Here is a 23,956-nt window from a genome sequence, read left to right as displayed (position 1 = left end):
CAAATATATATGACAACTTTTCTAAAATGATCTGAGCTCAAATATAAAAAATAGCCACTTTTGATAGCACTGATGAAAGCAAAAAGGCAGACAAAGCTTTTTGATGTTTTATAAGTACTAAATGTGTTGTTTACCCTTATAATCAACATATGTGGCTTTACCCAGTAATCAGAATCTATATTAGCTACTATTCTGACATAATAGAAAGTAGGTTTGGAATTAGAATTTAAAAGTCCATACAGAAGTCTCTGGTGAAGTGTATGTCAGATCAATAGTCATATAACCACCTCCTCAGACTCTTCTACATGCTCTGATGATCTATAATAAAAGACATATTTTAAAGGCAAGGAGCAAATATCTTTAGGGTAATTGTTTTTGAACTTCCTTCCAATCATAACTTACTTACACGGTATAAGCAGATAATAAATTATGTGCTTATTCCCGTTCAATTAAAGAGACATTTTAATATGCTCTAAATGGCAGGCCTTGATATACTTACCTGGTACTAGGGAAATAAGCAGGCCAGAAGTTTCTATTGTCCTGAAAAAAATTATATGGGGGACTGGAGATGTAGCTCAGTGCTAGCAAGTGTGAGGCCCTGGGTTAAATCACAATACCACACACATTAAACAAAAAGAGAGAGAGAGAGGGGGGAAATTTAAACTTGGACTCTGCCTCAATTCATTTGAGGACAGGGAAGGTAAGTAGTCATTGTACACCACAGTTATAACAATAGTAAGTCACAAGAGTTCATAGATGATATCCAGTTGAAGAACTGGTCAAGGAAGGAGTCACAAAGATGATATCTGATGTGAAAACTCTGTTTAACAAAATGGTATAAAAATTCAAAGGAGTATTTTATTTCTTTATTTAAAGCAACACTAGGGATGAAACTTAGGGCCTTGAGCATGCAAAACAAGCTCTCTACCACTGAGCCATACCCCCAGTCCCAAAGTACCACTCCTATTAAACACTGACTTGTATAGGGAATGGGCAAAAGTACAAACTCTCTTTAATTAATAATATAAAAATCACAATTTCCAATTAACTGTGAAAAATGTTAATATACAGAGTCTCCAGCTTAAAAATGGATTTGTTTAAAGTTTTTAAAGTAGTAGGATATGAATACTAAAAATTCTCCTAACAGTATAATGATATATTGGTAAATTCTCTGGGTAGCTCTGCTCCCAGCCTACTTATCCATAATATGATATAATGCCATTTAGATAAATATGAAATTCAAGTGAATTTAAATTTTTAAATACATCTTGAACCACAATTCTTATTTTGGGCCTGGGGGACCTGGGGATTAAACCCAGGGGTGCTTTACCATTGAGCTACATCCCATTCCTTTAAAAAAAATTTTTTTTTTAAATTTTGAAACAGAGTCCTGCTAAGTTGTGGAGGCTGGCCCAGAACTTGTGATCCTCCTGCTTCTGCCTCCTGAGTTGCTGGGATTATAAGCATGCCACTACACCAGCACAACCATGATTCTCATATTTAAGGAAAAGGTGGTTTAACTAAAAGGATGAGAAAGATTAAATGAAACAAGCAGGGCATGTATATATGCTAGGTACTTTACAAGAACCTGAACTATATTTTCTTTTTTGTCTTTTTCTTATGTTTTCTTTTTTCTACATTTTATATTTTCTTAAAATAATAAGAACAGAGGTTTATAAATACTAAATCATAGGGGAATATAAATAGAGAACAAGTTCATTTTTACAGCTTGTCAATAATCACAATTTTTAATCTCATTTCTATGTTCACCAAATCTATAGCTCCTCCTTCCCATTTACTTCCCTACTAAATTCAGGGTGAATAAGTCTAAACTATTGAAAAAAATGTCATGTTTCCATTTTATCTAAGTGATATTCATTCACTCAACAAATGTTAATTGAGCTCCTATATGCTGTTTGGGGGCAGGTAAATAAAATACAAAGGAGTTTACAATTAAATTAAGGAAGACTAAACAGGTAGATCACAATGTTGTTGCTAGCAGAATATATGAAATACTGTCTATACAAAGTACCATCAACTATAAGATAAAGTATGACACAATATTTTTCACTCAGAATTCTTATATTTTTATATAAAATAATTCATTTTATTTTTATATGAGTTCATTTATACTTAAACTGATTAATCATACATCACTTACTAGTGTAAAAGTTTCCTTTTTTCCATTTTTCACGAGATAAAATAATTAAGGTATTCCTGATAAAGTTTTTCATATTAAAGTCCTACTCTCTTCTGAATCACTCTTACCAATATAGTTCTCTGTGCCACATAAGAACATTGGTGATGGAGTGTTTCCTAAAACTAAATACCAGCCCATATGCTGGCTTTATAATTATGTAAAGTTATCTTACTCACTGCTTAACTCATCTGACTAAACACCTACCCCTCCTCACAATGATTTAGTTCTTAGTGGTTAAAAGAGAACTTATTTATCTCCAAGATTCTCTCTCAAGTTATCAACACCTAACTGGAAAGTTTTGATACTGGTTTTGGTGTTTATTCACATACAGGCAATGAGAATCAATGTAGGACTGTCACCAGGATCAACAGCAATGTTAAAACACTATCATTTTATTTTTACTTATTTAAGATTTTTAATTTTTTTTTTGGTACTGGTGCTTTACCACTGAGTTATATCCCCTTTTTAATTTTTATTTTGAGCCAAGGTCTCACTAAGTTGCTAAGGCCTTGAACCCGTGATACTTCCACCTCAACCTCTCAAGTCAACTTGGGATTACAGGTGGGTGTTCAGGCTTGGCCACCATCATTTTAAATATGAAAAGAAATGCATCTTAGAAGTTTCCATTACTTCACACCTTACAATTTAAATAATTCCACACATACACCATTTCATTTTCTCCTCAAAACTACATTAAGAAAATGTTAAACCTAATGAGATGGTGAACTCCTTTAATCCCAACAAGTAGGGGAGCTGAGGTAGGAAAATCGAGAGTTCAAAGCCAGTCTCAGCAACTTAGTGAGGCCCTAAGCTACTTAGTAGGCCACTGTCTCAAAATAAAAAATAAAGTGGGCTGAGAATGTGGCTCCATGGTTAAGCATCAGTTATTTGTTAAGGAGTGAAACCAGGAAGGGAATCCAGTTTGTTGATTTTAAAATCTATCTTCTTTCTCCTACAAGACAGAAAAAGTACAGAACTAGTAGTGGAGTGGGCAAACCAAGGCCTATGGGCAAGTCCAGACCACTATCAATTTTTGTAAGCCCCATGAGTTGAGAATGATTTTTAAATTTTTGAAGATTTGGGCAAGTTGGGGTTGGGGGAAAAAAACTAATTAATGAAGTGAAAATTATGTGATAAAGGTATGAAGTTTTTTGGATTCCAATTTAAATAAACTGTTTAATAAGTAACAACAAAGAAAATGATGTGAAATTCAAATTTCATTGGCTACAAATACTGTTGGAACTCAGTTACAGACCAACAGCCATACAACCTCATACAATATCATTGATATATTTACTGCTTGCCTGTGACTGTTTTTTTTTCACTCGACAACAGCAGAATTGAGTACCTGCAACAGACTATATGTGATCTGCAAAGCCTAAAATACTGTCTAGCTCCACACAGAAAAAAGTTTTCTGATCACTGGTATAAATGATAGGTACCACAAAAAATAAAAACCAATAAAAAGAAAATAGAAGATCAGAGCAGGCTAGACTAACCTAGAACAACCTCAGGACCCATTTGAAATGACTGTTGTATGTCCATCAAATCAACACTTTATAAAAAACATTTATTTGTGCTTATATAGAAGACACAAAGAAATACAAAAACCCTTGCACTCCAGGAGTTGTAATTTTATTGGATAAATAATAAATTTGCATAAATTTTTTCACAGATAAGTTTGACAAAACAATAAAAACTGCAATACTAAGCAGTAATATACAAAAATCAGCAATTTAGTACAAATAACAGAAGTGTTATAGGTACTAAAAAGGGAAAGAGAAAATGAATGACCTACAGTAGTCTGAAAGAGTTTCATGAGTTTTAAAGATGGATAGAACTTGAAAAAGTGAAGAAAAAGAAGGACTAAGGAGCATAGAGTATGTGCTCTTCATACTGTATATGATGATGCCTACTAGGAGATAATGACCAACCATTGCAAGGAAAATAAACTTGGCAACTGGCATGTGAAAAAAAATATTTTGATGGGCTGGGGGTGTAGGTTAATGGTAGGCACATGCTTAGCATGCATAATGACCTGGTTTCAATCCATAGCAATGAAACATTTTTTTAAAATTGTGAATTGGGTAATTTATAATGCCTGGAAATAACTATAGAGAGCTTTTAATGTTACCCTTGGAAAACACACCGCTTGCTCTGGTCCCTATAATTGGTGGAGTCACCAGTGTGTGACCACCTCCTTGGAAAATAGTCTGTACTTAGAAAATAGAAGATAAATCAGGCAAGGGTAGAACAATTTAATCCTTTAAAATGAAGCTAGTTTGAAAATAACTGCTATAGATATTTACTCTCACAGTGATGAAATGCTTTTGGGTATGGGGAAATCAAATAGGAAGAGATAAATTGTCAAAATTTCTTAAAATAAAACTAAGTAACAGGAATGAAACTTTACAGTAGAGAGACCAATTACATAAGTTTCAACCATTTAAGTATTTTAAATCTCAAATCAAGATATTGTAAGTATTCACAATGTAAAAGCTGTTATTGAAATAAAGTAGAAATTCTATTATTCTATGAAGTGTAACAAGCTTTATGAAGAAAGGTATTAAAAGTCTAGTTTATGCCATCTTAAAGAAACTGGTTAGGAAATAAGGTTAAAAAATGAGGCTATTAGGTCCATGATCTGGGTTTCTCATGCATACTAAGCACCAGGAAAATACAAACAACATTCCTATCCTAAAGAAGCTTAATCTTGAGAAGCAGAGAGTTGGCCAATAATTATAAGTTGGTGGGATAAATGTTATATCCACAGAGGACTAGGGAGCATAGAGTATGTGCTGTTCATATTGTATATGATGATGCCTACTAGGAGATAATGATCAACTGACAAAATCATATGACCAGCTACTAAGGAAAGAAAGAGGGAAGAAGGGGAAGAAAAAACAGAGTAAATTTTACCCTGAGAAAACAAGAAATAAGAAATACAAGTTGCCAGGTGCAGTGGTGCATGCCTGTAATCCCATTGGCTGGGGAGGCTGAGGAAGGTGGATTTCAAGTTCAAAGCTAGCCTCAGCAAAAGTGAGGCACTAAGCAACTCAGTGAGACCCTGTCTCTGCACAGAATACAGGAGATATGGCTCAGTGGTCAAGTGCCCCCGAGCTCAGTCCCCAGTAACTTTACAAAAACATTAATAAAAAATAATTTTTTTAAAAAGAAGCACAGTTGTATGCTGGACATAGTGATGCACACAAATCCCAGCAACTTGGGAGGCTGAGGCAGGAGGATCAAGCTCAAGACAGTCTGGGCAATTCAGTAAGACCTTGTCTCAAAAAAAAAAATATATATATATAAGGGCTAAGAATGTACCTCAGTGACAGATTACTTGCCTAGTATAAGCAGGTCCCTGTATGTAATCCCCAGTACCCCACTCTACACATAAATAAATATTAACACACACACATTTTTAAGTAAACATCAAATTAAATAGGCCTAGGACTAGGGATGTGACTCAGTGGTACAAGTGCTTGCCTGCCATGCATGAAGCCCTGGGTTCAAATCCCCAAGCACCAAAAACAACAACAATAACAAAACAAATTAAATAAGCCTAATATACTTCAACATCTACTAGGCTGCTAAGTCTGCTAAGTTATTGATGAGTCATGAACTACACAGTAGGAGTACTAGTCACTGTTGTCATTAAACTCCAGACTATGAATCTTGTAGTATAGAGGATGAATACTGAAGCTTAATTGCAGCCAGCCGTTTAAATCAAGGCACCACTGCTTTTGAAATGTCCTCATTAGTAGTGCTTTAAAGAGAATGGAAAGAAGGCAACCAGATGGCTGGCTGGGAGTTGTGGTAGGTTTGGAGTGTTCATTACTAGTGATAACATATTATTAAAGCAGCAGACTTCTAAAAATCACACATATCTTGAATCAAGCTATTAGAAATCATCCTACCCATAGCTTTATGAAAGGAAACAAATAGGTGTTCGTTATATGTCAGTAAGGGTTTTAAACTCTGAAAGACAAGTATTTCTATTTTAAGGGTGGCTCAGAGACATAAAACAACTTGCCCAGAGCCACTTTTGGTAAGAACGGAGCTTGGATTTAAATTCAAGTATGGGGCTGGGGATATAGCTCAGTAGTAGAGCACTTGCCTAGTTATGCATGAGGCTCTGGGTTCAATGCCCAGCACTATAAAAACAAAAAACAAACTCAAGTATGTCTGTTGCCAAGTGTTCTTTTTACTACACCACGACCGTAGGGCCCAGAAAAAGAAAAATAACTGATCAGAGTTCTGGCTTAACAACTGACATGGCTTGTCAGTGGCAGAGTGGATTTCCACTTTCACCAGGAAAAAAATCCATAATAAAGGACGTGTAGAGAGGAATGTTGAAAAGGGACCAACTTGTCTTCTACTGTGTTTGGAATCATTTGAATTATCAACATAATTTTTTATTCAATCTTCAAAACACAAACAGTAGTATGAGCTTGAGATTGGTAATCAATACTGTATTTGGAACATCTAAATGTGGGATATAAGTGAATCACTCTTTTAAAAGGGTATAGAACACACTGTTCTACTGTAGTAACTTTGTGGCCACTTACTGTTGTTATTGCAGTGAGCTCAAGTGTTGTGAATATCTGTTTAACACACCCTGTGATGCTAATGATCTCCTTCTAGTTAATAAGCAGTATATCACAATAAAAGTAGTATATCACAGGTAACATTATGTTAAATATAACTTACGTCAATACTTGAGCCTGAAATATTTTTCCTTTAAAAGAGATTCATACAAGTTATAATATAACATATTTTCTCAAGGAAGACTCAACATCATTAAAAATGTTTATTATAAATTAATTTACAAATTTAGTGAATTCCAATAAAATTGACTTTTTTTTCTGGAATTAATTTAATTGATTAGAAAGAATTAGATAAGAATTAAATGAATAAGCCAAGCAGGTAGTGCACACCTATAATTCCAGCAACTGGTGATGTTGAAGCAAGAGGATCAAAAGTTTGAAGCCAGTCTCATCAACTTAGTAAGGTCCTAAGCAACTTAATGAACCTTCCCTCAAAATAAAAAAGGGCTTGGGGTGATACAGTGCTCCTGGGTTCAATTCCCAGTACCAAGAAGAAGAAAAAAAATTAAATGAGTAAGAGGAACCAGGAAAATCCTAAAAAAGACTGAGGGGGAAGCTACCTCTACTACCTATTAAAGCATATTATTAAAAGCCTCTCTAATTACAAGTATAGAGACTCATAAATAAATGGGCTTGACTAAAAAGGAAATTTCATTTAAGAATCCAAATCTACGTGGAAACTTGATATATGATAAAAATGTCATTTAGTCAGTGAGGGAAAGAATTATTTTTTATTGAAGTGAAATTCACACGAGAAAAGGACTTTTTAATAAACAGTGTTAAAAACTGGATAGCCTGTGGATAAAGATAAAATTGGATCTGTTCCTCACTTTGCACATCAAAATAAACTTCAAATGGAGGTAGAAAAAAGAAGTCACACAGATCTTGGCAGGAAAAGAAATATATAAGTTCCTTTAGAACCTGAAAGAAGAAAACACCTCTTGGTGACTCAAAATCCAGAATATATGCTAGATAAATATATTAAAACAATTAAATTTAAAAACAAAACCTTTACATGGCAAAAAAAAAAAAAGTAAAAAAGCAACTGTATGTATTAAGGTTATTCCTTTTAAAGAGGAATAACCCTAATACATAAAAAGCTTCAAAGAGCCACTTGGAAAATAGTTTGGCAGTTTCATAAAAAATAATTTACATAATTTACATAGGACCCAACAATTCTGTTCTTAGGTATCTACCCAGGATAAATTCAAACATTATTTCCACACAAAGATGTGCATGTAAACATTCATGGCAATATTACTTATAATAGTGAAAAACTGGAAGCAATCCAAGTGTCTACAAATTGCTAAATGTGTAAATTAAGTGAGTTATAATCCGTACAACAGAACAAACTGGACCATAAAAAAGAGTGAAGTACTGACATGCTACAACATAGATGAATCTTGAAAACATTATGCCAAGTAAAAGAACCAGTTACAAAAGATCATACACTGTAGGATTTATATTAAAAAGGTTCAGAATAGGCAAATATAGAGAGACAGAAAGCAGATTAATGGTTCCAGAGGGTAGAAGAGGCAGAGTAACTGTTAATATGTGAGGTTTCTTTTTTTTTTTTGTACTGGGGATCTAACCTAGGGACACTTTACCACTGAACTATATCACCAACCCTTTTTATCTTGAGGCAGGGTCTCACTAAGTTGCTGAGGCTGGCCTCAAACTTGTGATCCTCTTGTCTTAGCCTCCCAAGTCGCTTGGATTATAGGCGTCTACCACCAGGATGAAGATTCTTTATGGCACAATGATAATGTTTTAGAGTTATTGGTGATCATTGTACAACCTGTTGAATATACAAAACCAAACCAAAACAAAATACTAAATTGTACTTTTTTTTTCTCCCTGTGCTGGGGATCAAACCCAGTACTTGGTACAGCTAAGCATGTGTTCTATCATTGACCTACATCCTCATCCTTTGAAATGCACATTTTAAAAGCATGAATTCTATGGTACATGAATTATAACTTCTATTTAAATGAATTTTAATAAAAATAACAAAAACAGAACAACTAGAATATGATTCTTTCAGGATTTCAATCTGAGATTTTTAAGCAAAGCAATTCACTTTGCCCTTTATTTCTCTGTGTGAATAGGTCATTAAAGTCTTCATAAGAGGCCTGATATCCATAACAAATTTTAAAAGTTTGATGAAAGACTAATCAGATTTGAATAAAAATACATATTCAGGGAAAGAAAAAAACTACGTTAGTGCATCTATAGTCCCAGCTACTGGGGAGACAGAGTAGATTACTTGGACAACATAGTGAGGCCCTACCTCAACAAAAAAAAAAAAAAAAAAGAAAGAAAGAAAGAAAAAGAAAAACAAAGGCTGACATTATAAGAACTGGAAAACTTCTACCTTATAAAAATCTTCCTCACAGTTCTCAATATATAATAATCTACCTGTTATCATTCCTTAAGAGCTTATGTGTCAAAACTTTGTTTTTCATGTATTTACCTCATTCTCATAGCACTGAATGGTAAGCAGAGGCATGCCCGTTTTAGAAATAAGAAAGCACACTATAAGAGGGTAAATGGCTTTACCAATGTAAATACTTATGATGGGCTTCAAACTTTGATCTATGTCACTTGAACACCAAATTCTGCTGTCCAAGACATAACATGAAAGAAAAACAATGGAATAAAAATCTGAAGTCCTATGTTTGAATGCTGTTTCTGCTACATAGAAATTTCATCATCTTAAACAAGTCATGAACATTTTAGTTTTCTCATTTGTTTAAAAAAAAAAAAACCTGCCCTAGTTTAACTCATAGAAATCAAAATACAAATAGGCACTAATATGAACATGCCAGTTTAAGGATTATAGAAATGTAAGAGAATCAGAAAGAAGTAGTACTACTGATAAACCAGAAACATGTTGAATCATTTTAATATTCTATAGTCTTTTCAATGGTAATGTTATATACTACAGCAGTGATTTACTCCTTCTAAACACATCAAGAGTGCAGAACAAGTAGAGATCCCAAATGCAACTTAATTAGGGTAGTTCTAAAAATTTTAATACACTTCAAAATCACTATGCTTTTATACCATCTAGAAGCATCCATTAAGGAACAATGACATCAGGATTTCAGACCTTACCCAAGATAAAGTTTTGGTGTACTGAAAAGGGAACAGATTCTAGATTAAACCTGGCTGAATCCTAGTTCTGACATGTACTAGGTGGATTACTTTTAATCTCCTAGCCTAAATTTCCTTATCTATAAATGCAGGGAAATATCTACCACCTCGAAGGGTGGCAGGTATATTAAGGAATACATATAAAGTTGCTAGAACAATGCCTGGCACAGGACTTAACTTTAAAAACACTAATTGTTATCATTACATCATCCAGAAGTACTTTGGAAATACTGAGAAAACTCAAGAAAAATCATAAATTCCACATGCAAACACACCTAAATAAGGCTTAGTGAAAAATGAAGCAAAGAGATTATTTAAAACAGTGGTAAGTCATACAAGTAAGTTATACAAGAGGTCGTTAAGGGAACAGGTCCAACCTGAAAATAAAGAGATTAAGAGACGGATGAAGAAGTGGAAAAAAGAAGGGAAAATAAGAAAAAAGTGAGTTGAAGGAGAAATAGTGAAGGATGCTTTGAAACTGGTGGAAGTGAAACTTCATAAATCAGGACTAAAGGAAAAAAAAAGACTGAATTCTAGAATATTTGCAAAGGAATAACATATGCAACTCATATTAAGTATTCCCAGGAATACAACTACAGATACCAAAACAACAGGCCACAGAATCAAAAACCCAAGTTCTAGCCCTTAGTAGCCTTACCACTAAGCTTCTAGGGATACTCTAACATGAGAATATCTCAGTTTTCTCATTTATTAAGAGAAGATATTTCCCCTACCTCTTTACAGAATCTTGAATTCTCTGAATCACAGATTTCTTAACTATATGATGTAGTGGTAAAATGAGACGTCAAACCTCTTGTCCAGCTTCATAATTCAAAGTGGGTGGGGGAAGTCTATTTTATTATTAACATGAAACTTAGATAAGGACTTCTCTATATCAATTAGGATATAGAAAAGAAAACATAAGCCACTTGAGAATCACATAATATTCATTAACATCTGCTCTTCTGTTCATAATATTAAGATAAGGAAGTATCTTTCTAAAGAACTTTCATTTCTAGGATAAGCAGTTAACCTAAATCATGAAAATTAAAGCATCTATTTAAAAAGAAGTCACTAACAACCAATCTTCTCACTGTCAGACATTTTTATATTCCCTTGGTATTCCCCCCACTCCAAGTTCTTCCGGTTTTTACAAAGTGAAAAGCTGAGCTCTAGTTAAACTTACTTGAAGCATCTATATTATTTAAAAATTAATGTTTTTAGCTGGGTGTCATACCAAATGCCTCTAATTCCAGTGACTAAGGATGCTGAGGCAGAAGGATTACAAGTTTAAGGCCAGCCTCAGCACTTCAGGGAAACCCTCAGCAATTTATCAAGAGCCTAACTCAAAATTCCCAGTCCTTTTTATTTTTTCTTCCAAAGCCAGAACAATTTTCATTTTACCTCATATGTCAGCTGCCTACCCTCAATTTCTATTATGTATCCATCAACCTATCTTCTCCTGTCAATTTTCTCAATTTTCTAGTATGTATCATGGCCAGGTAAACATGTGGATTTTTAGTTTCCTTCCCTGTTTTTTCCAACCATTCCTGGCACCCCTCCACCCCACTGTTTTACTTTATAGAATTCTCTTTTTTTTTATTCCCATGATCAACTTTCACAGTACTACATCTCCTGTCCTCATCTCCTTTTTAATAGTTTTTTAAAACACATTACTTCTTTAAAAGTAGTATGTACAGTCCTTTCCCCAGAATACCTACTAACACATCACCAGAATACTAAATTCAGTGCACTCTTGACTACCTCATCCTTAAGCATTCCTTCTATCCCTTTTCTCTTTAATTAGTCATCCCCAGAATCCTGATTCTTATAAATATTCCTCAAAACCCAAAGCCTATTCAATTCTCTGCTTACAGCAACTACTTCTCCCATGTTCAACTCATCATGCTTTCTTCTACACCCAAATATCCCCTACTCCAGCACATTCCATTCAAAAACCAAATTCCAAAGCTTTTCTCTTCAATACAGTTCTTCCTTTCTAGCAAACCATTTTCCCAAAATATATTTAAGTGGCTACTCTCAGTGCTTCACTAATTCTGAGTCTTAGATCAGTATATAGCCTCCCTCAGCCCTATTCACCTAGCAAAAACAACCGGCCTCAAATTCCTCTTTAAGCTTCCAAGACCTTACCTCTATAGGCTTTCCATTCATTGAACCAGATTTCTAGCCACTTCTCAATCTTTAGAGCCTACAGTCACTCTCTAAATTCCATCCTCTCCCTCATCACACCTCCCCTACTCCTCCCAGCTTTTCAGTGTATTCCTATTACCTTTAAAGTCGATCTGTATGTTCTTTATCTTTCCTTAGGCCTATTCCCCAAGCATTCTCAGTTCTCCCTTAAGGGACCTAATCTCCTAGTCTCTCCTCACTCCCTGAATCTGCCTCTTACACTCTGGGAACTCTCTCTAGAACCTTCTGCTCCCTAGTTCTTTCCTTCTCCAGTCCTGCCTCAGATGTTCTTTATTCAGCCTCCCCCACCCCCAGTGCTGAGGATTGAACCCAGGACTTTGTGCATGCCAGGCAAATGCTTTACCATTGAGCTAAACCCCCAGCCCTGTACTCAGCCTTTCTAGCATTCAGCTCAGTTCTCAGTCTTTATACTCCCGCCAAATCTTTCCTTAGTTCTCCCCCCCCCCCCCCCCGCTCCATTACCATCAACTTTTCTCTCAGTCTTATCCCATTCCCCTCAATCTTCCCTGGCAGATTTACCCCCACCTCTGCTACTGTTCTAGTCTTCCCTCCAACCTCTATCCCTTCTTCCAGAGTTGCTTCTCTCATCCTTTAAATTATTTTTTTAGCTTCTCCAATATTTCCCTCATTTCCTACTCCCTTCAATAATATAATCGGTCCCCCAATTTCTATTCACTTGTCGCCGCCCCTAGTCCTCGTATCTGCCTTCTACTCCATCTAAACGTCTCAGGTTCGTCGCCAATATTTCCTCCTATCCTAAGCCTCCCTTCCCGAGCCGCTCTAAACGCCAAGACCCCATTTTTAGAGGCCCGGATCTGGCCTCTAAGGAGAAGAGGTACAAGTCACGTACCCCATTCGCATCTTGGCTCCACTCTGACTGCCCCCGCTACCGGGTAGAGGAGGGCGAGGGGGCAGGCGGCCGAGGTGCATGCTCTTTTCGAGGGCCGACATCAAGGGGAGGCCGCACACAGTCAAACAGTGCCGAAGCTTCTTCCTACGCTAGGTGAGGCCCAACCGGTCACAGATCACTCCTAACGACGCCCAGTCGCTTTTGGACAGCACCCAGCTACCAGCAGCACCGCCTACCGCCCACCGGCTCTGTAAACTCCACCCCCTCGCCTTAGCGTTTCCCCCGGAAGTGCGCAACAGCCATCCCACAAAGGAAGCTGGGTAACGGAGTCTGCGAACTCCTCAAACCCCAGCGGAGAACTCGACAACCCCTCGCCGGAAGAAGGAGTGCTCCTAAAGGCAATGCACGCTGGGCAATGGAGTCCTCAAAGGCCGTATCCCTGTGCGCTTGCGCAGATGGACGTGCCCCCTTCCAACCCCGCAAAGGTAATGTAGCAAAGCATCCTGGGTGTTGTAGTCTATTGGCGGGAAGGCGTCTTGGCGCCTTCTCTTCCCACTGCTTTCCGGAGGCTGTTGGAGAAAGAGCCGCTTCTTCCTGCCTCCCAGGCTGCCCAGCGGCGCCGGTTGCCGGGGAACGCAGGCACCGAGGGACGGGATGGCGGGAGGGTACAGCTTGCCTTCTGGGGCCAGAGTTGAGTTGGTGAAGAGGTCCGGCTCGTCATGAAACAACGAAAAGGCCAGGGGCCTGGGGGCGGCGGTGGGCGCAGGAAAAGAGGTAAACTGTAAAAATTTGAGGAAAGCGTAGTAGGGCGAGCTTAATAGATAAACGGGGCGTAAAGAATTGTAGGGAAGGGGGGAAATCAGGGGTGGAAGAGAGAATAACCAAGGAATCAGAAGGTTAAGAGAGAACCCTCTTGAAAATGGAAAGGAGAGAGCCTGAAGTGGGAGCCAAAAGAGGTGATAAATGAAGTAGGATGAGGGTTAAATGCGTCCTGGTAAACCAATAAAATTATGGAGTATTTTTTATAACAAAGGTAAATGTATGCTTAGTTTTGGCGGCTGACAAGGGGCTATAAGAAACTTAAGTGGGAGACGGGAGTAAGTTTACGATCCTAATAGACAATGATCGCATTTTATTCATTACTGAATCGCCCTGGACTGTAACAAACAGGACTCAGTTAATGTTAGTTGAATGAAGAAAGAGAGAAGCAGTTAATGATGAAATATGAAGGGCTACAAACCAGAGATAGTATAAAGGACAGAGTGGGGAGTGACAAAATGTGATAGGATTTGGTAAAGGCACGAGGGTCTCCTAAAGAACCCGAAATGATGAAAGAATATGTAGCGAGAGGACCTCTTCAAGTTACGAGAAACAAGCTTGCAAAAAGAATCTACTCTCTTCCAGATTAGGAAACTGGAAGATGTTAGCTGCAATAAGAACAGTCCATCCTAGGAATTTAGGGCAGATCAGGAAACTAGAAATTGAATCTCTACAAGGCTACCTCCAAGAGCAGGGCAGAGGATATTGGGTGACCTTGCCTTTTGATGTTATAGTCAGTTTGGTGAGGATAAAGATATTGGAAACAGTGGTAGAACATTAGGCTATTAGGTTAAGGACTGAAACTGCAGTCTGGGAATTAATTTTGTTAATTAATTAATAATGATAACTAAGGGGCTGTGGTTGTGGCTCAGTGGTAGAACACTTGCCAAGCATGTGTGAGGCACTGGGTCTGATTCTCAGCACTGCATGTAAATAGCTAAATAAATAAATAAATGTCTACCAACAACTAAAAAAAATATGTTTTAAAAAATGATCACTAAAAATAAATAAATAAAAGGGCATTTTCAAATCTGGGGGAAAAAAAATGATCACTAAGGCATTTTTGAGGCAATGCCTTGTCCGCCAGGAGTGATGAGAGGATCTGAGAATGATGCATGGAGGTGTCCAATGTTGGTGCTCCTTGTCAAACCAGGCAAGCATATTAGGTTAATAGGAGGAAAATCAAAGTACATAATGTAACAGCATAGAAAAGAATTTCCTCACTATATCAAGTGCATGTGCAGGAACAGCTGGTATGCCCTTGCACATAATTTTTATATTGAAACTAATTATCCAAGAGAGTTGTGATGGGTCTTTTCCCATTATAGACAGTAGAGAGAGTGTTTGCTTTGGAAGTTCAAAGAATTAGTTGTATAGGATTCTGACAGATTCCAGTATATTTTCTTTTAAGAGGCATGACTACTCCTGAAAGGAAAAGTCAGAATAGAAAGGTATATATCATATAGGAATGTGTGTTTTTTTAAATCTTGTGAAAAAGGTACTGACTGTGAAAAGACAACTAGTCATAGTAATTGCCTCATTTACATTTTGATTTATCATACTTCTGAAATCCAGTAAGTACTGTAGGAAAGGAAAGATTCAGGTGGTCTTTATTATAATACTGAGTTGAATTGTTAAATCATTTATCAAGTGAAGGGAGTTGCTGTTTTATGTTTAGCAAGAAGTAATAATTAGGCAAAAAAATTAAGTAAAGATAAAATATCTTTAAAAACCATAGGTATTTTAATAATCAAAACAGTACTTAGGGTTGAGGATGTGGCAACTTGGTTGCCTAGTGTGTGTGTGAGCCCCTGAGTTCAATCTTGGTACCACAAGGAAAAAGAAACCAAATTGGACCTACCTAGCAGAACCTATCTACTTGTATCATTATATTTATGTTTTTCAAATAGTATCTTTTCAATCAAAAAATTTGTATTAGTATATCTTAGTTGGTATGTTTTTTACTTAGAATAACCAGAATCAAACTCTAAATACTAATTAGTTATCAGGGGGGCATAAGTGACCGGGTAGATTATTCTGTGGTCTGGATTGCTAGTTACTTCTCATGTATTGGAATAAGCAGGATAAGCCTTCTCTCTGTAAAACTAAAGGGCTGTGTTTTCATTCAAAAATCAAATTGTATTTTTTTTTATGTTTTGTGTAGATTTTGACTCATTGTTCTTAGATTCCTCCTTAGGTTTGAGTGACATTTCACCATCTACAAGTCTACCACCTCTGGTTGAAGGTCAGCTACGTTGCTTTCTAAAACTCACAGTTAATAAAGTCATATGGAAGATTGCAAAGCCTCCTACTTGTGTACTTGTACGAGTGAGGTGGTGGGGAGAAACATCAGATGGTACCCTCTTTTGTCCCCGGGATGCATTGCAAACTGAACCAAAAGCTGTGAGAACTACTACACGTTATGCTATTCGCTGTGGTCCAAAACAATTTACTTCTTACTTAACAGGTATGTTTTCGTTTATTATTTTACTTACAGATATGATAGGAAGTATGTGGGTATGCTGTCAGCAATAAGTGATATTATGTATCTAGGATTTATGAGCATTAATTATTGCATGAAAGAGGCTTTAAATAACTACCATTTATTGAGTGTATACTTTGTGTTTAGTAGTTGATACATATTCTTATCCTTGAAATAATAATCCTAGAAAATAGTTATTTTCTGTTTTTAGACAATACGAAGGTTCAGAGAGATGAAATGCATACTGTCTAATGTCACAGTTGATAAATGGCAGAACTAGGATTTGAATCTACTTTTGACTGACACCAAAACTCATGATTCTTAGTCTTCAATATCTGGGTGACGGAGGCAGGAGGATCACATGAGCCCAGGAGTTCAAGGCCAGCCTAGGTCTTGCAGCATAGTAAGACCTCATCTCAACAATAAAAATGAAAAGCAAACAAACAGCAACAAAAAATGGTCTTTTCACTATACCATATTAAAAAAAAAAAAGGATTGAACTCAGGGGCATGGGTATTTAAACACTGAGCTATATATCCAGCTCTATTTTTATTTTTTATACCTTTATTTTATTTATTTTTATATGGTGCTAAAGATCAAACCCAGTGCCTCACACTTGCCAGACAAACGCTCTACTACAGAGCCGAAGCCCCAGCCCCCCCCCCCTTTTTTTTTTATTTTGAGAGAAGGTCTTGCTAAGTTGCTGAGACCAGCCTTGAATTTATGATCCTCCTGCCTCAGCCTCCTGAGTTGCTGGGATTACATGTGTGTGCCACCACACCCTACACTATAACATACTCTTTAAGTAAGAACTATAGTCTCTAGTCTGTATTTCTAAATACCAAATGGGTTGTTTTTATTTATTTTATTTATTTTTTATTTTTTTTTAATTTAAATATTTATTTTTTAGTTATCGGCGGACACAACATCTTTGTTTTGTATGTGGTGCTGGGAATCGAACCTAGGCTGCACACATGCCAGGCAAGCGCACTACCACTTGAGCCACATCCCCAGCCCTTGTTTTTATTTTTAACATTTTTTTTTAACTTGTGGATGGACACAATACCTTTATTTATTTATTTGTTTGTTTGTTTATTTATTTATTTTGTGGGGCTGAGGATCAAATTCAGTGCCTTACATTTGCTAGGTGAGCACTCTACCACTGAGCCAGCCCCAAAATGTTTTTTTTTTTTTAATGAATTAATGTTATAGATTTGTAGAGAATGAAGGGATCCCTTTATAAGGAACCAGAAGGCAAAATGTCTTCATTTCTGTCAAAATATTCTGAATTTATTGTGTTCTTTCTTTCTTCAAATTAAGTTTCCACATAAACACATATTAGATAGTGGGGCTATTTACCAAATCAGTCCAGTTCCAAGTCAATAAAAATCATGCATTTATCATGTAAACATTGTTGGGTTATGAATATTGGAAGATTAGAGGTAAAGGGAAAAAATTTTTGAAACATTCAAACTTAAAGAACAAGTGCTATAAATTTAGTCATTCAAAAAAATGCTTAGCATGTTTAGACATTGTGTGGCTTACTGTAAAGATTACAAAAATTAATCAGATAAAGATCAGAACGGTATCTAATTCTAACTTCACAAATAACTTAGAATTATTAAAGGATACCCATAGATAGCTCTTGCTATTATAAACCTACAACTTAGATCCTCAGGTAGTATTTTATATAATTTAACAAATAATGAGTGATTAGAAATTTACTAAGAGAAATTATATCTTTTGATATAATAATCAACAGGTCAAATGTTTATTTGAGAATCCTCTGGTATAATAATGTATTATACTTGACATCTGAATATTTTAGTTGGCATTATGAACTTGGGAAAGTCCTTTCTTGCTTTGATCCCATTCCTTCATCTGTAAAATCAGATCACCTACCCTTTCACCTTCTAGGTATTTTCATGAAGAAGTGACCTGTGAATGGAAAGAATACAGACTTTCAATCTAGAGTTTGGATTCTGTCTTCAGAACTGAATTTCTGTACTATGCTGGGAGATTCCTTAAGATCTTAGAATCTCAGTTTCCTGTTAGGTGGATAGAAAATATACCTGCTTATCAGGAATTATTCTGAAGATTAAATGAAAAAGTGTTTGTAAGGTGATTGGTCCAACACTTGACACATTGTTGGTGAAAATCTTACACATATATGAGTCTTAAGCACTTGGGGAATACAGAGATTTAAAAATAGGCCCCACTGAAAAGGAACTTAAAAACTAGTTGAAGGTCCTGCAATCTGTACACGTGGTAAAAATAAGAATTCATACCCCATTTGAATCAAATGTATGATATATGATATGTCAAGATCATTGTAATGTTTTGAGAACCAATTAAAAAAAAACTAGTTGAAGGGCTGGAGTTGTGGCTCAGTGGGGGACAGTGCTTGCCTAGCATGTGTAAGGCATTGGGTTCGATCCTTGATACCACATAAAAAAATAAATAAATAAAACTGGGCAGATCCTGAGAGGAAAGATGGGTTCTTTCTGGAGGAAAGGTCTGGGAGCAGAAGTGATAAATGCCATCTCCAGGTTGAGGTCCTGAAACCCTGCCCATGTCCTCCCCAACATTCTTTCTCCCCTTCCTGTTGGCCGGAGTGCTAAAGACTAGGGGCTCCTGAAAGCCACATGTTGAAAATTGCAGAACCATTGTCAGCATGGTCCCTGAATGACTACATGGGCAGAACCTCCTGCCAGCCTGATGGGCTCCCCTCAGAACTGTAATAAAACTGAAATATTTGGCTGCAAATAAATAAATAAAATAAAATAAAGGAAAAAGATAGTTGAGGGGCTGGGGCTGTGGCTGAGTGACAGAACGCTTACCTAGCACGTCCAAGATACTGGGTTCATCCTCAGCACCACATAAATAAAAAAGGTATTGTGTCCAACTACAACTAAAAATATATATATATTAAAAAAATTTTTTAAAAGTTGGAAAATATATAAAACTGACATACATGAAATGGTGGTGAGCAGTGTCAAAAAGTATATAATTAAATATCTGATTACTTGGTATACATAGTATCGTATGAATATTCTAGGTCATTAATTAAGGGCTAATTTTTAATTACTGAGGAGCCAGAATCCTACTTCTGTTCTTTACTCCTGCTACTTTACTTTGAGCAAGCTATTTCATCTTCCTGTGCCTAATTCTCCCATCTTTGAAAGAGATAAACACCAAATGTGTCAGCACCCAAATTTCATATATTTATGTAGGAAAGAAGTAAAGAAGTCACGGAAAAAGTAGGATTTGGGTAGGAGATAGATAAAGTGAACTTTGTAAGTGATGGCCCAGTTGTGGACATGAGCATGACATGTTTTTTAGAGAATGAAGAGTCAAGAGATCAAATATTAATTCTTAAGGTTGTGTGCTCTAACTGAAAACTTCAGAAAAGTATTACTATTTCTTGAGCTGTATGGGGGGCGGGTGTTTTATTGTTTTTCTTTTATATACTCTTATGCATATTTCACTGAAAATAAAATAACAAAAATTAATGAATATGATGTTACATATTAGCATAAAATATGAATTAGTCCAGTTTTTGGAAGTTAAGGTAGTCAATAGTTTATATGCATTTAAATAAAAATAACATAGGAAAAAAAGGGAATGTGTATAATATTTTGCAATTTATGAAATACTTTCACTTCTATCATCTTACTTGGTGTTTCAAATGACCCTGTGACATTGGCAAAGTGTTTAAATTTTATTTCTTTATGTCTATTTTGTCTTGTTCTGAAAAGAAGTTAAGGAAATTGTAAATACCTATTAAATATTGATTTTTTAATTATTGAGAAAAATCTTTGCATTTTTTTTTTAATTTTAATTGTATATGAACACAATACCATTATTTTATTTCTTTATTTTTAGGTGGTGCTGAGTAGTTCGAACTCAGTGCCTCATACATGCTAGGCAAGCACTCTACCACTGAGTCACAATCCCAGTTCTGCAATTTTAATCTTTTAAAGCTTTTTGTGTGTGTGTGAAAGTGAAAATATAATAGAAGAATTAAAGTAATAAAGTCTCTGGGAAGTACTAGAATGCATTCTATGAGGATCTGTATGTTTGTACTGTGTATTTGCCTCGTTTTCTAAGTCATGAATTTGAGGTTCAAAGAGTTAAAAGTGATCAACCTAAGGTTACCATAACACTAACCCTAATTTCAGGGAGGCTGGTGATTCTAAGAACATTAATATTTCTGCTATGCCATGTGGATTCAAAAACTAGAAGGATTATAGGATTTGGAGATGTGCTCCCCATTCTCTTCTTACATTTTTCCTCCCTTGCCCTTTATTGCTTTGTAGGAAATAGCAGCCATGAAAATATTTGGAATATGGAAAGATTAAAGTAGAAACTGGAAAAATTATGATACTTCTGTGGACCTTACCACTTGATTTTTGCCTCTCAATAATTTCATAAGATTTAATTAGTAGGAAAATGCAAGAAAGGAGGGGTGGTAATAATGCTGAACAATGGGAATTCTAGTAACAGCAAAAATGAAGGATAAAGGTTAGAAGTCTATTGGGAATTAAGCATTATAATGAAGTAATGAATAATGAAGAGATATATAATTCAGTAGAACTGAGTTTTAGCCTAGTTCTGGCACTTTAAAGCTTATTAAACTCAGGAATTTTATGTGACCTCTCTGAGCTTGTTTTATCCCCAGATAGAGAGAGAAACACCTATATCATAGAATCATAAAGAGGATTAATGAGACATGGGAGAACTTGGCTGTTAGTAAAGAGCCCACAAATGTTGATCTATTTCTCTTATTCCACCTGTGCATATCATTTTATAGACTACAAAACATTTTTGCATCTATTAGCTCATATGATTTTTTTAGAAAACCTCCATGAGTAGGTAAGAAAGGGACTGTGGTTTATTAAGTAATTTGCCTGAAGTCATATAATAGCCATTTAGCTACTATGGTGTAGAAGGGCCCTGTGTACCTTAATTTCTCACATAGCAACTATATGGTGTTATAATGCCTGTTTATAGATAGTTGTGGTTTACACAGAAATAGCTTGTGAATATTAGAACCAAGACATAACCATAGGTCTTCTCATTATAAGTTCCACATGCTTTTCTTTCAGTGGTGAAAGTGAACTATTTCTCAACTTTGGTAATAAAATATTCAGAAGTTGGGGCTGGAGTTGTGGCTCAGTGGTAGAGCACTTGCCTAGCATGTGTGAGGCACTGGGTTCGATTCTCGGCACTGCATATAAATAAATGAATAAAATAAAGATCATCAATATCTAAAAACAATTTAAAAATCTTCAGAAGTTGTACTTTCTTGAAATGATCATAGATTCATTTTGCATACTTAATATTTATCCTTCTATGAATGAAGACCATGAAGGTATTAGGTCTAAATGAATAATTGAAGAAAACAGTTAAAGTATATATTTCCATTCCTTAGTTTCAAGGGATTTATTTCATTAGCTCAGTTCTCCAGATATAACCCAGGAGTAAGCATTTAGATACTCCTGGGAGACGGGAACCAAACCTTTCAGCTATGTAAGAGCAGCCTTTTGTCTAATTCAATGAAAGAATTCAACTGAGATTTGTTGCTTTTATATTTCAAAGACAAAGCCTAAGTTCTTGGCAAATATGGTTAGTACAGTACTCCTTTAAAGGTATATTCCTTGTCCAGATACTTGGTATACTAAGTATTTTATTCAGTATTTTTTCCCCCACTTAGTGTAAGGTATTTATCATTCTTCTCTGAAACATACTTGTTCTTTTGGTCTTGGGCTTACACTTCCACTCCCCCCCTACCCCTAAATTGGTATTGAAAGTATCTGGTTAATTTGAAATTTTTAAGTAAAAGTGTTTTTCAATGTATATCGCTCGTCCATTTCCAAAATTAAAAATAAATGAAAAATATCTAAGTTATCATTATTTCTAATTAGATATGGCTGTCCTGGTGCTGGAAGTAATCACCAAACTTGATCATCTTCCAATTGGTAAAGTTCAGATCAGTGGACTAGCTCAGCTTTCTCCAACCCATCAAATCAATGGATTTTTTACCATTGTTTCACCAACGTCTAAGAAACTTGGAGAACTTCAGGTAAAGACATTTTAATTCTTTACTGCATAGAATAAAATTTTGGGGGGCAGAAATAATTGAGCCTTGTGGAGTTGATAGGTACATGCATCCCATGTATCACCTCATGGCTTTACTCATGTTTGTAACAGAGACTATAACATACCAAATCCATTTAGTGCTTCTCTGCCTATCTCAATTTCCAAGAGTCCTTCATAACTCCTACTGTACTCATTCTTCTCTACATTCTATTAAATTCATATAAACATTAATTACATAATCATTCTGTTAAAATCTCCAAAGTTGCTCATTAGTAGGATGCCTTTTATTCTCCTTCCTTTCAAAGTCCAGATTTCCCTGAAAGGCAAGATTGTTTTCTTTCTTTGCTTTTCCCCCAGCTTCTAATGTAGTACCAAGCAATAATCTCTTGTTAAACTTGTGCCAAGAGGTGTCTTTGATTTATTCATAGATTAACCTTACATTTTCTTCCTAACCTAACTTAGGATTCAGATATAAGTGATGGCCCTCTAATTTAGTTTTCCAGAAAACAGAGTGATATATATTATGCTGCAGATATGCATAGACATCCTGGGAAAGAACTTCAAAGGGTCACTTTTCTGAGGGGAACCTTTGGGAGAGCTTTCTAGAGAATTCTGAATATTCAGATAGATGCCTTAGAAATTCAAGGGGGAGTTATACCTTTAAAGTGTGTTCTAAAATGTATATAGAAAATTAAACAAATAAATAAGAAATTGTCCAAAAGAATAAGGAAAGAGCATTTACATTATCTGATGTAAGAATGTATTATAAAACCACAAGCAGGTAATTATGTCAGTGGAACAGATTAGAGAATCCAGAAATAGATCAAACTAAGTGAAAGAACTTAACATTTTCTTTATTGTATGTGTCATATTTTATACATTAAATTTTAAAGTAACATCTAATGTTGATAATATTATGGTTATCAGTCTTGTTTACTTGTGCTCTTCTGATGATGGTATATATTGTATCAGACTTGCAAGATAGTAGGAACCATGTTTCAAGGGCCATAAAAATTATCATATTATATAGCTCAATAATTCCAATTTAGGAACTGATTGTAAAGAAATACCATAAAAAGGAACTAGAAACAATCATGTTAAGAGAAAAGAAAGGAAAAGAAAGGTGGGGAATGGATCTCCTAAAAATCAAAGAGAGACCAGTAGACGAAAAGGATCAAGGGATGGGAAGGGGGTAGGGGATGGGAGTAAATGCTAGAGAGTGATATTGGCCAAATTATATTTTTATATTTTATGCATGTATGAATATGTAACAACAAATCCCATCATTATGTACAACTATAATGCACCAATAGAAAAAGTAGAAAAAAATACATTTAAAAAAATCATAAAAAGAAGATTCCCATAATTAAGCCTAAGATCCCCTTAGGCTTAATTATGGGAATACATTTTTAATATTGGAAAAAACAAAATATTAAAATTGTAGTCTTTTGATATATTTTATATCTATAAGAGGTAAAATTACATAGTTATGGTTGTATGGCAGCATGGAAAATGATTTTGTATCC

At 35.6% G+C, this 23,956-nt stretch overlaps 2 protein-coding genes across 8 annotated transcripts in view; one reads left to right on the top strand and one right to left on the bottom strand.

The window, feature by feature from the left end:
* The window catches only part of Ppme1 (protein phosphatase methylesterase 1), a 60,185-nt gene extending 46,881 nt beyond the window's left edge, over window positions 1-13,304 (bottom strand). The window contains exon 1 of the mRNA XM_005323189.4: window positions 13,028-13,304. Within this exon, the coding sequence (XP_005323246.1) occupies window positions 13,028-13,128 (101 nt within the window). The 5' untranslated portion in view covers window positions 13,129-13,304. The remainder of the gene's footprint in view (window positions 1-13,027) is intronic.
* Window positions 13,305-13,538: 234 nt separating this feature from the next.
* The window catches only part of C2cd3 (C2 domain containing 3 centriole elongation regulator), a 143,547-nt gene continuing 133,129 nt past the window's right edge, over window positions 13,539-23,956 (top strand). For 5 of the 7 annotated variants that reach the window (XR_013437797.1, XM_078046662.1, XM_013357718.4 and 2 more), the window contains exons 1-3: window positions 13,539-13,801; window positions 16,032-16,313; window positions 22,256-22,413. Coding sequence is in view for 5 of the 7 variants with exons in the window: in XM_078046662.1 (XP_077902788.1) it covers window positions 13,747-13,801; window positions 16,032-16,313; window positions 22,256-22,413 (495 nt within the window). In the remaining 2 variants the exon portion in view is untranslated. Of the gene's footprint in view, window positions 13,802-16,031; window positions 16,314-22,255; window positions 22,414-23,956 lie in introns of those variants that run through there. The other 2 variants (XM_021725087.3, XM_078046663.1) reach the window with 2 other exon arrangements.

This window comes from Ictidomys tridecemlineatus, chromosome 4 (genome assembly GCF_052094955.1).
Source record: "Ictidomys tridecemlineatus isolate mIctTri1 chromosome 4, mIctTri1.hap1, whole genome shotgun sequence".
In the NCBI taxonomy this organism is placed as follows: Eukaryota; Metazoa; Chordata; class Mammalia; order Rodentia; family Sciuridae; genus Ictidomys; species Ictidomys tridecemlineatus.
The sequence above is the reverse complement of the archived record's forward strand: the minus strand, read 5'-3'. Positions and strand labels throughout refer to the sequence as shown.